Consider the following 14,234-nt stretch of genomic DNA (forward strand, 5'->3'; position numbering starts at 1 on the left):
GAACCACTGTAGTCTAATTCTATTCTTGTTATTGGAGTTTTAGCCACTATTGCCATGCTTTTCTCTGGCCCCCTTGCAGCCGTGCTTCTACTGTCACCTCTCAAATCATGCAGGTTAACTCACATTCTCCTTGCATTATACGCAAAGCTAGGAGAAATGGCATGACATTCTAGGATTTGGTACTTATGAGTACTCTCCAAATTTCTAGGCATGGTTCTCTACGTCTGAGAGACAGAAATCATGTTATCAGCAAATAGAGGAAAGAAAACCGGGCTAAGGAGATTGTTAGTTAAGAACTATACCTGTGGAGGGTATAAGGCAAAGAGTCAGGCAGGACAGGACATTATAGTCATGGAATATAAGATATTTTTCAAATATTGTAAAAATATAAGCTAAATTAAATAAAAAACAAACAAACAAAACTTGCTCTCTATTAGGGGTGTAAATTAGCAGTAAAAGCAGCTCAGAGTCATTCCCTGAGTCCTCCAAAGAGAATGGGAAGCAATCATTTGTTGATTGTGCCGTGCCTTTCTACATGCAGCATCTCATTTCATCTTTGCAGTTCTCTGAGTCAGGTATTATCTCTATTTTATACATGTGGGAAGCTATAGATTTGAGAGGTTAGGGAATTCATGCAAGTCACATAGCTAGTAACAGAAAAGTAGTATCTGATTTCCAAGTCTGTGGCCTTTCCCTCTCTGACTCTGACAACAGCTGGCACAATAGTTTCCAGCCCCAACGCATATTTGTTTAAATAACATTTTTACTTTAGTATAAATCACTAGAGAAAAGTGTAAAACTTGTAAGTCCAGCTTGATGAATTTTCACAAAGTAAACACACCCCATCTAACCAGCACTCAGGTCAAGAAACAAAGTGGTACAAGTACCCTAGAAGTCTCCTCACATATGGCCCACTTTCAGCCCAGGAGCTATAGCACAGAGGTACTCAGTAGAGCCTATAGCTCAGGGTCCCTTAACTTGGGGTCGATGTGGGCATCTATAAATCTCCTGAAATTATAGGCAAAAATTTCCCCGAGGAGAGGATGTAGAGCCTTCATCAGATTCTCCCCAAAGGGACAAGAATAAAAGCTACAACTGAAGACTGGTTCATGGGGAATCTATTCATTCATTCAACATATCATCAAAATCAGAACACAGTAATAGCAATGGCTACCAGTTGAGAATTTAATGTGCCAGGCACTTTATGTGTATTATAGCTGACTCTGACAAAAACCCTGAAATGTAAATATTATCACCTCCGTTTTACACATATGGGAACTGAGGCTCAGAATGAAGTGACTTGCCCAAGGCCACACATTAATTATGTAGGTATTTGTGAAAGCTAGTATTCAATATGAGACCTGCTACCTGCCTGTGCTTCTGCAGCGAGACCACAATGCCTTTGGTAACATTAGGTTGCCTAACCTCTGCTCAGAACAAGCCAAGCTTGAAATACCAGGGCTGAACTGGAAATGAAAGAGTGAAGTCCCAAGCTCACGCAATTTTTTTTTTTTTAAAACAATTCCCTTCTAACCAATGACAACCGTGAAAGGGAAAGTGCTGCCTTTAAAAGAGGCACTTGCCCTCAAGAGGTGTGGCTTCCTAGAGGTGTGGCTGGTAGGTTTCTCAAGTGGGAGTTATTATCTAATCAGAACCAACTGTCCATCATTACACTGCACTTTGAGAGGACATCTATGATTGGTCGACCAAGAGAGCAACATTTGAATTTAAAGAAAAGACCAGAACAACCTAGGGTCATTACTTCAGTGAGAAAGATAAAGTTTTGTCAGAGTAAACTCCAACTGGAGTCAGAGATTAGGCACTAAAACCCTGTGTTAAGGTAAAACCTTTACTTCATTAACTGGTGTTAAGTTGCTATTAATTTCATCAAGAAATCAGCCCCTATTTTAAGTAAAACTCACTGAAAAGATATGAAAAACTATGTGAAAACGCTTTGTAAACTGCAAAGGAAAAGGCTAGTAAATACAAGTATTTATAGCTTCAAAATTCAAAAACATAACAAAACAAAACCCTCTAAATATAAAGCAAAATTTACCTGTCTGCAAAGGCTGTACCAGGAGGTGGCAGAGTCAGAAGCAGCCACAATTCTGACACCTACTTTCCTACTCATCATTAGATCACATGTAGAGTTTTCTGTCTCTCATTTTCCCTCTGCTATTCCATTGGACCACTAAGTACACTACATCCTCAGTACTTTGTTTATTCTGGAGAAGACATACATAATAAAACCTATAAAAGAAGAGAGAAAAGTGGCTCAGATGACTTTTTTATAGAAAAGAAACCATGGTCTCAAGTTAAAGACTGAAAAATTGCATCCTCTTAGTACTTTTACAACACTTCATTCTGAGTCTGGGATGCATCCTCAGCTTAATGAGATAGAAAGAAAAATGAAAAAAGATCATTTATTTCAGGCAATACAAGTTCTTCTAATACAGCAAGCATTAAAATTTTAGAGAACTTGAAATGCTGAAACTCCTATAATTCAATCATCTTTTCCTCCGCAATAGCTTCTATTATAGATAGTTTCGTTTAATAGATAAGGCTGAAAAAGACATTGTTTCAAATTTTATATGCTCTATTTTATGTCTATGAAGTAAAGCATTACAGAACTACTCACAGAGCCACCAAAGCAGCAATGTAGCATTTCCAGGTTTTTTTTGTTGAAATTCACTTTATTAAAAAAAAAAGTCATGAACAATAAATTACAATCATTTCCCCCTTTTATAAATTCTTCATAAAATATATTTGACAATTTTAAAAGAAAATTTCAAAAGTTACTTTCATTTTTGAAGTGCTGATGACTTAGTTTTTGACCATTGTGTCATGCTGGTGAATTATCTGTAGCTGCTACAATAGTTTGATTGATAAACATTTTACAGTTAAAAACAACAACAAAGAGGAAAAAACAGACCAGCAGAAAGAACTACTCAGTGTGCTATTTATCTGACACTTAACATTTACTTCATCATAATGACAAAGTATCCCTTAGCACCAAAAAACTACAGGAACCCATCTTTCTAAGTGACAACTAGTGCAAAATAACATTCTAGGAACTAACTGTACAACCCCATTATTTTAACTGGCCACAGCTGCCTATAAGCTTATTTGAAATATTTGGTCTTTTTTCAATTAAGACAAATTTCATAAAACACTATAAACCATGGCAAGAGACTCTATGAGGAATAATTGTTTATTGAGTACCTATTATGCACAAGGCACTGTGTACAAATTCTTGCTTTCATTTTTCCCCTAGCAATATCCAGGAATTTCCCAGCTTCACTAATCATCTTTTATTTCCTACTCCTGGCTGGAAAAGGCCCATGGCTATATACCATTTTTTAATTGTTATTTTATCAACTGATCTTTAGTGCTGAGCACACAGTAGGTACTTAATAAATACCTCCTAACTGAAAGAACAAATAAAAACAAAGAATTTACTATAATTTTTCATGGTATCATGGGTTACTTTAGAATACAAGGACTTGAGAAAATTTCAGAAGAAACTTCCTGATCACCTTACATCCTTACCACCAATGAAAGAAATAATTCCACCTCATAGGTAACATAGAATATTTTTCAAAATAAATTATAATTGTTAACTATTTTAAATGAGGCAGGGCCAAAACCATGACATGTAGATATCTGAAGAGCAAATGAAGCACTGGCATACCATCACCTAAGTCTTCATGAATCTCCTGCTCAAGTGCCATGTTACTGATTAGACATTATAATGTTTTTTTACTTCCAGTAACTCAATCTCCTTGGCCAGATCTGTGTTATACTAATTTGGCTATCCACAGGGTTAATTATCATGAAGTTCCAGTGTATTTCCACCTCTAATTTCCAAAAGAATTCTTATATTTATTAGCTTGAGAGTAATGTTAAAAGTATATGATTTTTTTTCACTTAAAAGGTTTTATTTTTAATAAAACCTTTCAATTATTCAAACTTCATACCAAGTAATGCATAGTTCAGAAATTTTATGTACTCCAATTTTTTGTGCTTTTTCACCTTTTATAGTCCCCCGAACACATTTTAAATAAGGAAAAAATTACGATAGGAATATTCCAAAAGTTGTGGAAGTTAAAAAAACTGAGGAGACTGAATTATCAATGATTTCAATATTCTAATACCTTTTTAAATTTTTTTTTAAACTTTTGACCAAAGATTCTAGTGCTTTATAAAGATTAATCTATATACAATGGTCTTAAAGTATTAACAACCTTAAAGGTTGTTAATGTTCTGTTTTAGGAAAACTTTCTTCCCTTACATTTGAACTATCTGCATTTACAGGAAAAAAAATTGGAGACAACCATATGGGGTTAAAATCAAACTGACTTTAAGAAGAATAATGGTCTGTTGGTTCTTGACACAGACCATACCAAGTGATTGTATAAAACTGATAACCTCTCTATTTGAAAGATATAACTTATGCCACAGTATTTTACCCATTTGCCAAACTGTATAAGTATCATTTCCCACTTTAGAAAAAGGTGATCAACATTGAATACAACCATATCACGACCATTACTGTGTCAAATTAGACAAGAGAAAACAGCATTAGTGCCAAAATGAAAGAAATTCCAGTGATTAAACGAGAGACCATATTAGGGTAGGCAACGTGAGGGTAGAGCTCATTTGGTTTCTTCGACTTGATGCTGAGGCTTAGACAAAGTCTTGAAATAAAAAATTAATGTATCAATTACTATAGTTCATATACAGCAAAGTTTTCAGATACAGAAGAATCCTGTGTTCAGATCTGTATCAGATTGCAGATGCTCAAGTGCAGACATGTCCCAATGCAGTGGTTTAAGTAGTTAATTGAATGCGTGGTTATCTAAAGAAGGTATGACTGAATCATCAATGTCCTTGCCAACCTGTACCACATGATTGCATGGCTAATTCAACTCCTGCAGCTTTAGGGCACTGGAGAGCTCAAACATACTTCAGCAGCTTTGGATCACTTAATTTCACTTATGTTTAATCAGACAATTTTAGACTCTCCAAAATGATGCCTTAAAAAAAAGCTGTATAATATTATAAAAATAAAAAACTTAGTATGATTTCATCAGAGGGAGGAACAGGATAGGAGATGAGGGAAGGTTCTTTTATTTTTCATCACTGATTTCACCAGCAAATCTCAAAAGCCCAAACCTACATCAAATAATTTAAACAGAAGTGGCATTTTTTTTCATATGGAATGCAAAATGCACACATTCACATACTTACATATACATAAATATATACATTTATGTTTCCTTTACAAAGCTTCAAAGGTTGCATTACCAGCATGCAAACCTCTTCTTCCATGGAAATTCCTAATACTGACAAGGAATGTCTAGAATACTTAGAGACATATTTCCAGAAAACTGGACTTTCTTCTTTTCTTGGCTCTTAGAAAATTTTCCTGCCAAACTTCTACCAATGATCATTTAAAAAAATTTACACTCACATTGGTAATACACACTTAAAACATATTAAGAAAATGGCCACCTTGGACTTAAGAAAAATGAGGAAAAAAAAAATCCCACAATAAAATCTAAACCCTTAAAAGGTGGAGTTTAGCTTTTTATATTCTTTTTCAGCCACATTATGTTGCATCACTGTTAAAACAGAAGCAGCATATTATCCAAGATATTTGCAAATAATATATGTGTCACGTTTCCCAGCTGCTATCTTTAAATGCAATTTGTACTAATCTGAGTTCTAGTTCAAAAGCATCTGGACGATCCTGAGGGTTTGCAGCCAGCATTTCCTTAATCAGTTGTTTCATTCGCCCATTCATAGACTTTTTCTTCACAGGAATGAGAAGTTCCATTTTGGGATTTTCAAGAAGTGCCTCCCCAACAGGCACGATCTCAGTTCCTTGTTTTACATAACTCCCCAAGAGTTCCTTCTTTGTCTCTGTGTCTATGAATGTGATCCTTTCCAGCATTGCCCAGATGATAATCCCCAGAGCAAAGATGTCAGCTTTTGCTGTGTAATGTCCCTCCCACACTTCAGGGGCCATGTAGAAATCTGTTCCACACGCTGTGGAAAGGAAACACTTGTTTACACTGACAGGTTCTTCTGGATTCTGCCCAAATGCTGAACAAACTTTACTTAGACCAAAATCAGCCACTTTTAGTGTGGGTTCCAAGTCACTGGTATCCAACCGGCTTTGAGAAATCAGGATGTTATCAGGCTTTAGATCTCGATGGATGATCTGGTTTTTATGCAAGAAAGCCAGGGCACTGCTCAGCTGAAGCATGAAGCTGGTGTTAGTTTTACGATTGGGTTTCCTGGACAACAGATACTCATTCATATCTCCTCCGTCACAAAAATCCATCACAAACCACAAGTAATAGGCGCTTCTGGGATCAAAGGCAATTTCTCCCTTTAGTGAAGTCTCTACAAGCTACAAGAAATAAAAAAACAGATTACAATCATCTGCACAGTTTATACAATTCAGCTATAGAGAAAGAGTTACTGATTAAGTTAGTCTCCAATGTTAAGTGAAAATTCCATGAATATTTTATTTGGTCAGTGCTTTCATATGTGCATTTTATTTTAAACTTTAGTACTTCAACCTGTCACTTTTTTTAAAAAATTAATTAATTTATTTATTTTTGGCTGTGTTGGGTCTTCGTTTCTGTGCGAGGGCTTTCTCTAGTTGCGGCGAGCGGGGGCCACTCTTCATCGCGGTGCGCGGGCCTCTCACTATCGCGGCCTCTCGTTGCGGAGCACGGGCTCCAGACGCGCAGGCTCAGTAGTTGTGGCTCACGGGCCTAGTTGCTCTGCGGCATGTGGGATCTTCCTAGAGCCGGGCTTGAACCCGTGTGCCCTGCATTGGCAGGCAGATTCTCAACCACTGCGCCACCAGGGAAGCCCCCCTGTCACTTTGTCCCTAACAAATACACACCAAATCTCCAAGTCAAGAGGTAAAAACTTATTTAAAAATAGCTTTATTCTGAGGAGTATCCAACTGGCTATACATTTTCTACATGTTGCAATGGAGATGAACTCTAACCATCTAGTTAACAGCTTCCTGAAAAGACCAAAGTTTCAGCAGGTAGATTTGCCAGCTGGGGAATAAACATCAATTAGGAAGTTCTATTCCATGAAACTGCCTGAAATCTACTTCTTGCATATTGCACTTACACTATCAACATAATCTGTGAAACTGAGAGAAAATTATGAAGGAACAACCAGTTGTTATAGAAATAAAGTACTCCTGTAGTCACTGATAAAACTAAAGACATCATTACTTCATAAACTTCTACAAGCAGAATGCAAATATGTTGGCTATCTCTATCAATAGATGGCTTCTAAAAACCAATTTATAAAAATCATACATGCATTTTGATATAAAAATTCAAATCTGAGTTTGTATGTCTGTTTGATACAAGCTGAAAATCTAGAATAAACCACTGTTTTACTCATATTATCTAATTATAACTCTCCTACTACCTGAAATTCAAGATTAATTACTTCACTGAACATGAACTATCATTCTAAAATACAGTGCTTTGAAAGCATTTGTCCTATGGTGTCCTTTTCAGGCCCATGGGTTGAATAGAAACTCAGTAGGGAAGGTGAGGAGTTGCTGAAGATTGAGTGAACCGCTAATTTTATGTTTAAATCTACTAGTATTTCCTTTTGTCTTTTTGGTGGGCAGAGGCAAAGAACGCCTCTCCGTGCCATCTCTCCCAATGGCAAACAGCCATAATTGCAATGGTCTGCAGATGTCTTCTTTGCATACATTTTCCTTGTTGCATGTGTTTGCCACTGAGACAGAAAATGAAAGAACAGAAAGGTCCAGATCATACAATTATTTACCAGGTGCACTGTTACTAAATATGCTGAGATTAAAGATGAGCACCATCACTCTTCCTTCATTTCTTCTCTTCTTCTGTCTTCATTCTCAAAAGAAAACTTCCTAAATAGCTTTGAGCAATGCAGACTTCCAGAATTCAAATGATGGTTTAGAGTAAAGCCAGATAGTAGATATTTTAGGCTTGACAAACCACATAAGGTCTCTGTTCCATATTCTTTTTCCTTTTCTTTCTTTCTTCTTCTTTTTTTTTAAACAACTCTTTAAAAATGTAAAAACTATTTTTAGTATCCAGGCCATACAAAAACAGGCTGAGGGCTATAGTCTGAGGGCCCCTGGTTGAGAGCTACAGAAATACAGATCCCAGTCTGCTTACTGTCACGTGTAGAGGATGCTAGCCATTGGTTCTCTTGCCTGAAGTCCTTTAACAGCTTCCCTGCTCTCTTAGGATATAGTTTAAGCTCTTTAACATGGGCTATGGGATCCTGTGTGCTCTGACCCTGGCTGATCTTTCTAGCCTCATCTAAAACAACTCTCCCTGTATACTGCAGTCTTAGTATTTTCTTTCAATTTTTATAACGCTTCATGCTTTTTGCTTCTAGACATTTGTATGTATAGTTACTTCTGCCTGGGAAGTTTTCTCAGTCACTCACCTGGCTAACTCCTATTCACCTTGCAAGTTTCAGTTGAAACAGTTCTTAATTCCTGAACCCCAGGATTATGTCAGGTTCCCTACTCTATGTGCCTATACCATCTTGTACTTTTTATTCATGACACTCATCACAAGTATACATATTGGCCACTAAGTTCCTATGCATAAGATGTATCCTCTGTTAATTATTTGTTTTACATTTCTTCTAGGTGAGGTTTTCAGCTATCAGGAACTGACTGAATGATTCCAAATGAGAACAAGGAAGATATCTAGAAAAACATGGAGAAAAAAAATTTATGTACAGAATGGTAAGACCATGTATAGAGACTCTGTGGTCACACTATAGATTTGTTTGTCTTTACTACATGTAAATACTGGTTGTCTTTACTAGTGTAAATTTAGAGTAGGCACTTGCTAAAGCGTGGATGAATGTCTGGTTAATGAAATAAATCCATAAAAAAGACTATTTTAATAGAGTTGCTTATTACTGAATACCTCCTATGTGCCAAGTATTGTATCTACATCACCTCTAATTTTGACAACTCCCATGGAAGGTAGAAATTATTATTCCTTACATATGAAGATACAGACGCTGGGAAAACGTGGGTTAGGTATCCAAGGTCATACAGCTAGCAAAAAATGCCACAAGTCAAACACAGGTCTATTAGACTTAAAAATGATGAAATAAATTACTAAACAAGAAGGTACTTTCGATTAAAAAAAAAATCACTGAATCAAGTCTGGAAGTACTTTACATCTTAAAGCCTTGAAAGATTAGCTGGTTAATGCCTAGTTACTGTAACAGTTGCTTGATCTGGACTCAAGGATACCATCAGTACTTGCAAAGACATCATATGTTTAAATGTCTTTGCACTTGTAGTCTGATTATGCACTTTAGTCTCCAAAATTCAATGCAAAGTCCAGCAAGGTTCTATCCACTTTTAGGAGGGAATGCGGTAGGAATGTTTCTGATATTTTCTATCATTGCAACATACATAATAAGCACTTTTAGAAAAAAATACAATAAAACAAACAGAGGCTAAACAGTTGTGTTTTATATCCCTTATCTTAAGAGAGAAAACTTCAGGGCATAGCATGCTAAACTTGCAGTATAAATTAAGTTCTTAAGACTGATATTTGTTTACCATACAATGAAACTTGCAAGTTTCTAATTACACAGAATAATGCGTTCGTTTTCTTTGTTGTTCCTAGTCCAAAAGCTTGTTGTTTTTAAACAGACTTTTGTACCCTGACGGTAAATTCTGAATTTAGACACACTCATGGCAAGTTGTTTCCTATTCCAGGAATAACTGGACTTAAGAAATTTTGCTCTGGCCTTTAACTAGCTATGTCTTAAGTATCTTTTCTCTTCATCAAGTGTAGAGCTACTAGAGATTTTGTCCTATGGCAGAAGCCAATCTTAAAAAAAAAAAAAAAGATTTTGTTTTGCTATATTAATGCTTTCCCCAGGTCTACAGAAGAGTAATTTGGAGGCAAACAGTAATCTGGAGGTTAAAAGAGCACAAGTTTTAGCTGCTGGATACTCCTACATTTAGCTCCCAATTCTGCCACTTGCTATGTGATTCTGGATAAATTCATTATCTATTCTAAGCCTCAGTTTCTTCATTTGTAATGATGCTAATAATAGTACTTTCCTCATAGGCTTGCTCTGAGTACAGAGCATGGAATGAGTAGGAACCCAAATGTTAGCTATCAGCACTGTTAATAACATTCAGGTGCTACACCACATACTCCATGAAAATTCACTGGAATTGCATGGTTAAGACATTAAATAACCTTCTAAAACAGGAGAGGCTTATGTTGAAGCCAGTGATATATAAAGAAATGCCCAGTTACCTATAGGTACTACTACTAGTTGTACAGTTTTTCCTTCTCTTCTGTATTCAGTTCCAAAAAAACTGATTTCAAATAAGTGAACTAATTAGACTCTCGTCTCGATCACTTCTCTAGTTCTTATGCTGCCCCCATTCCTATGCAGATTGGCAAGTATCATGGCATAACAGGTGGCATATGTTATTTTTAGGTATTTGCAACACAGGTTTAAATAAAACCTTGTTTTAAAGCAAACGTCTACTCAGTTCTTGGCAGACCCCTATCTACTCCTGACTATATAAACACCTGCATCTAAAAGCAGAAGTTCGTCTGACTCTTTCATTCCTCTTATTGCTGACCAATGCTACTTTCAAATCATTTCTATTTCCCATTCAACCACACATACCTGTAAATAAAGGGAAGAATTAGAGCCGTGGGACATCTTTTGCACCATCCCATCCTTTTGTAGGATGCATTCCTCCAAGTGAATCACATTTGGATGTTGGCTCTTGATACTGCTTAGTGCCCAGAACTCACGCAGGGCTAGTTCAACATTTTCAGGTGCATGGCATCGAATTTTCTTCACTGCCACCCGTGCAGAGGTCTTTCTGATGACTGCTTCATATACAACACCGTAACTACCTCGGCCTACCTCCCGTATTAGATCGTACTTTGGCTGGCTACTCACCATCTTCAAGGTCAAGGTTTCTGGAAAAATCAACAAAGTGCTCTGTTGACATTAAGTCTGCCTACTGGCTTGTATTTCTTCTTATGCACGATTTAGTTATCATCTGTCTCACTGTTTGCAGTGCTTGAACGATATTTGCCACACACTGGACAAATCTAAATATCTTAATAATAGTAAACCAGGTAACACTAATGTAGTACTTACCATGTATCAGGAACTGTTCCAAGCAGTTTATAATATTAAGTTCATTTAATCCTCACAACAGCATTATGAGGTAGATACTATTATGGTCATTTTATAGATGAGGAAACTAAAGCACAGTTTAAGCAACATGCCCAAGGTCAAACAGCTAGTAACTGGTGGACCTGGGATTTGAAACCAGGCCATCTGGCTCTGACAGCCTTCATTTTAACCACTACACTATACTGCCTCTTACATGAACTGCTTCAAAACATCACTGCTAAAAATAAACCAAAAAATTCAGTATTTATTTACTGATTGTGAAAAAACAAACAAAACTCCAGCTTCTCCTGAAAACTGACACACACATAAAAGGTCATAAAAATGGCAAAACCAAAAACCAACCCTGACAGTTAGAAATACAAAAACCTGGCTTATGCTTAGGGACTGAAAGTGAACAAGATCACATATAGAAGTGAAAATGTGCAGTTGTTTTTATTATTTAAAAGTAAATGGTCAAACTGTGCATGTTCTTATTTTAATTTTGTTTATGTTATTTCCTTATTTCTTGCAAAATAAATGAAGATACAGTTTGTGGAGAAAAATGTTTCTTTAAAGATAAAGTTACTTCGAATACGGTTAAATTTTGCTGTTGTTTTAGCAACAGTTATTTAGATCTAGGTCATTTTTGCCAACGAAAACTGTCCTGCATCTTAAGGGGTTCTCTGAGGGAGTTCTTTGGAATTCAATTTGATAAATCATTTAAAGGCAGGAGCAAAGGCCCTACACGGAAACGCTCACGTGTTGAATCAAGAAAGTCTAAAGTGTGCCTCCTCACTCTCCGAAGAATGTCAAGATTCTGAAGAGCTTCAGGAACAAATTCTCATTTGTAGAATGACAGCATGGGCAAGAAAAGTAACCTGAGATTGAACAATTTTTATATTGTACAGTTTAGGGGAACATAAAGCTACCTACACTAGAGCCTGTGAAATTGCGACCGGCTATTTTAAGTCCATAGGATAGATTTAATAAAGAAAATGAAAGCTTCTGAGATTGCTTCTTAGTCCCACTTCCTCTAACTGGACACCCACTCTTCAAATTCCTGCAGTATTTCCTAGGGTCTGATTTCCTGCCACAGAATCCTCTGCCCCAGCTACACAGTGGACATTCCTGTTCTCCGTGGATCGCCAACTCCTATCCATCTCAAAGTGGCTCGTGCCTTTGAAGCTGCCCCATATCCCCATACGAGAGAGTCCCTGAATAAGAGGGAGGGAGGGTGTTTATGCAATCCTTGAGATCCTGGGTCAAAACACAGCACGGTGATGCATCCCGCGCGAACCTCGGGGACTTGGGACGGCATCCCCCGGGCCCCCGCGCCTCCCGGGCGCACCCAGCGCTCGGACTCGGGCCGGCCGGGCCGTACACCTGCTGGCGCCCGGGAAGGGCCAGTCCTAGGCAGAGGTGTTGCCCGACGCGGCGGCTCAGGGCCCCGCTCATTGGCCAAGTATCAAGCCCTCCCCCTCCCCGGCTACTTCCAGATGAAACCCGGAGGGGATCCTGCCGGGGCCCTTCACCCCGAGGAGCCAGTCCTGCAGCTGCCCGACTCCTCGGGGCCAGCGACTGACGCCTGGGGAGGAGGCCACGGGCAGAAGAGAAGGCTGCTGCTGGGGCCGGAGGCCTGAGGCGCGCGGGGCCTTCCCCGGGATGCCTCCGCTGACAGCTCTGTGACAGGCCTCCTGGGGCAGGAGGCACGTGCAGAGCCCTCGGCTCTGCAGCAAAGCCTCTCTGCCACGCCGAGGGGCCAGATTTACCTCAGGGTAGCCGCCGCCGCTTCTCCCTCTCACGGGCTCTGCAGGCCGCCATTATCAGGCTGCTCGCGCCTCCGCCGCCGCGGCCTCCAGTCAGAGGCCGGCGCGCGCCCCCGTGGTGCGCGCGGACACACCCCCTTACGCCGCGAGACCACGCCCCCCTCCGACTCTCCGTAGCGTGAGCCGGGACGCCAAGCGCCGGTCCTACTGGGCGCGTGCCCGGCGCTCCGCTGGCATGCTCCCGGCTCCCGTGGCTTTCCCGAGCCGGGAGTCGCGGAAGGGGTGCGCGCTCCGGAACGCACCACTCGTGCCCCTCCCCGCAGGGGTGGCTGGGATCGGGGAAGCCCACTCTACACCCAGGGCTTGGTCGCCTTCCAGCCGCAGCGGGTGTCTACGGCCCGCGGCCCCGGAGTGGTCCCCCGCAGCAGGTCCGGGCCGGGGGCGGTGCGCGCGCCTGGTGCGCCTCCCCTCCCCCGCTCCGCCCCCATTTCCGACCTACCGAGCTGCGGGCAGGTGTGCGGGGTCGCTGGGGTGGAACGCCTGGTGCATCTTCCTCCGCGCGGGCCTGGGATGCCTGCGGTAAGCGGGCCTCTTCCGCGGAGGCGCGGGGAGGCGCAGCCCGAGCTGGGAGGCCTGGCTTCCGCCCCACCTGGAGGAAGGCTGCACCTTTTGTCAGAGTCACTGAGCCATGTTTGCGGGCGGTGCAGTTGCCGAGGCGGCAGCGGCGGCGGCGGCGCGGGGCTGGGTGCGATCATCTGGGAAGACGCCGTCCCCTGCTCCGCTGGCGCGGTGGTATCTCCCTTAAAGAAGCCGGCGCCTCGTTGTTCCGGGGCTCGGCAGCTGCGAGTCGGAGGCGCCCTGCCCCCGGCGGGAAGGAAGGGGCCGCGGCGCCGGAGCTTGGCTCTTGCAGCGCGCGCACACCCTGCCTGGCGGCGACACCCTCGAACTCCTCGTGGAGAGTTGGGATGCCCCCCGCTTGTTCAGCTAGCGACGGAGGTCGGGGCCGGCCGGGGCCGGGATTGACAGCGAGGACAGCCGTTTTCGGGGCCCGACGGTCAGCCTGAGGCACTGGGGCACCCCACAGCCGTCAGCCAGATCCAGGCCCGCGTTCGCCTGCCAGCAGCCCGGGACTGTCAGTTGCTCAGAGACCCGGACCAATCGGTCATTCAGTTCGTTTCACAGATCAGTAAGCAACCGCCAGAAATGTCCATTCCTTCTTCGCCGATTTAATCTGCACCT

General features: G+C 41.0%; 1 protein-coding gene across 2 annotated transcripts; it reads right to left on the minus strand.

Annotated features, from left to right (window-relative positions):
- Positions 1 to 2,740: 2,740 nt before the first annotated feature.
- PDIK1L (PDLIM1 interacting kinase 1 like) lies at positions 2,741 to 13,758 on the minus strand. Of its 2 annotated transcripts, none has more exons than XM_024125723.3 (3): positions 13,495 to 13,758; positions 10,726 to 11,027; positions 2,741 to 6,418 (listed from the first exon to the last, which is right to left on the minus strand). In XM_024125723.3, the coding sequence occupies exons 1-3, from the start codon at positions 13,748 to 13,750 to the stop codon at positions 5,678 to 5,680; spliced, it is 1,299 nt and encodes a 432-aa protein (XP_023981491.1). In that variant the 5' UTR covers positions 13,751 to 13,758; the 3' UTR covers positions 2,741 to 5,677. The 2 variants fall into 2 exon arrangements, with proteins under 2 accessions (XP_023981491.1, XP_007111400.1); XM_007111338.2 differs by lacking the exon at positions 13,495 to 13,758 and adding an exon at positions 12,999 to 13,101.
- Between the last annotated feature and the right edge of the window lie 476 nt (positions 13,759 to 14,234).

This window comes from Physeter macrocephalus, chromosome 3 (genome assembly GCF_002837175.3).
Source record: "Physeter macrocephalus isolate SW-GA chromosome 3, ASM283717v5, whole genome shotgun sequence".
Lineage (NCBI taxonomy): Eukaryota > Metazoa > Chordata > Mammalia > Artiodactyla > Physeteridae > Physeter > Physeter macrocephalus.

Excerpts from the sequence above, each read along its gene's own strand:
- PDIK1L (XM_024125723.3), bottom strand. The coding sequence starts at position 13,750 with ATGATCGCACCCAGCCCCGCGCCGCCGCCGCCGCTGCCGCCTCGGCAA. Across the intron at positions 11,028-13,494 it reads GCACACCTGCCCGCAGCTCG|AAACCTTGACCTTGAAGATG; the intron begins GTAGGTCGGAAA and ends TGATTTTTCCAG. Across the intron at positions 6,419-10,725 it reads ATTCTTCCCTTTATTTACAG|CTTGTAGAGACTTCACTAAA; the intron begins GTATGTGTGGTT and ends TATTTCTTGTAG.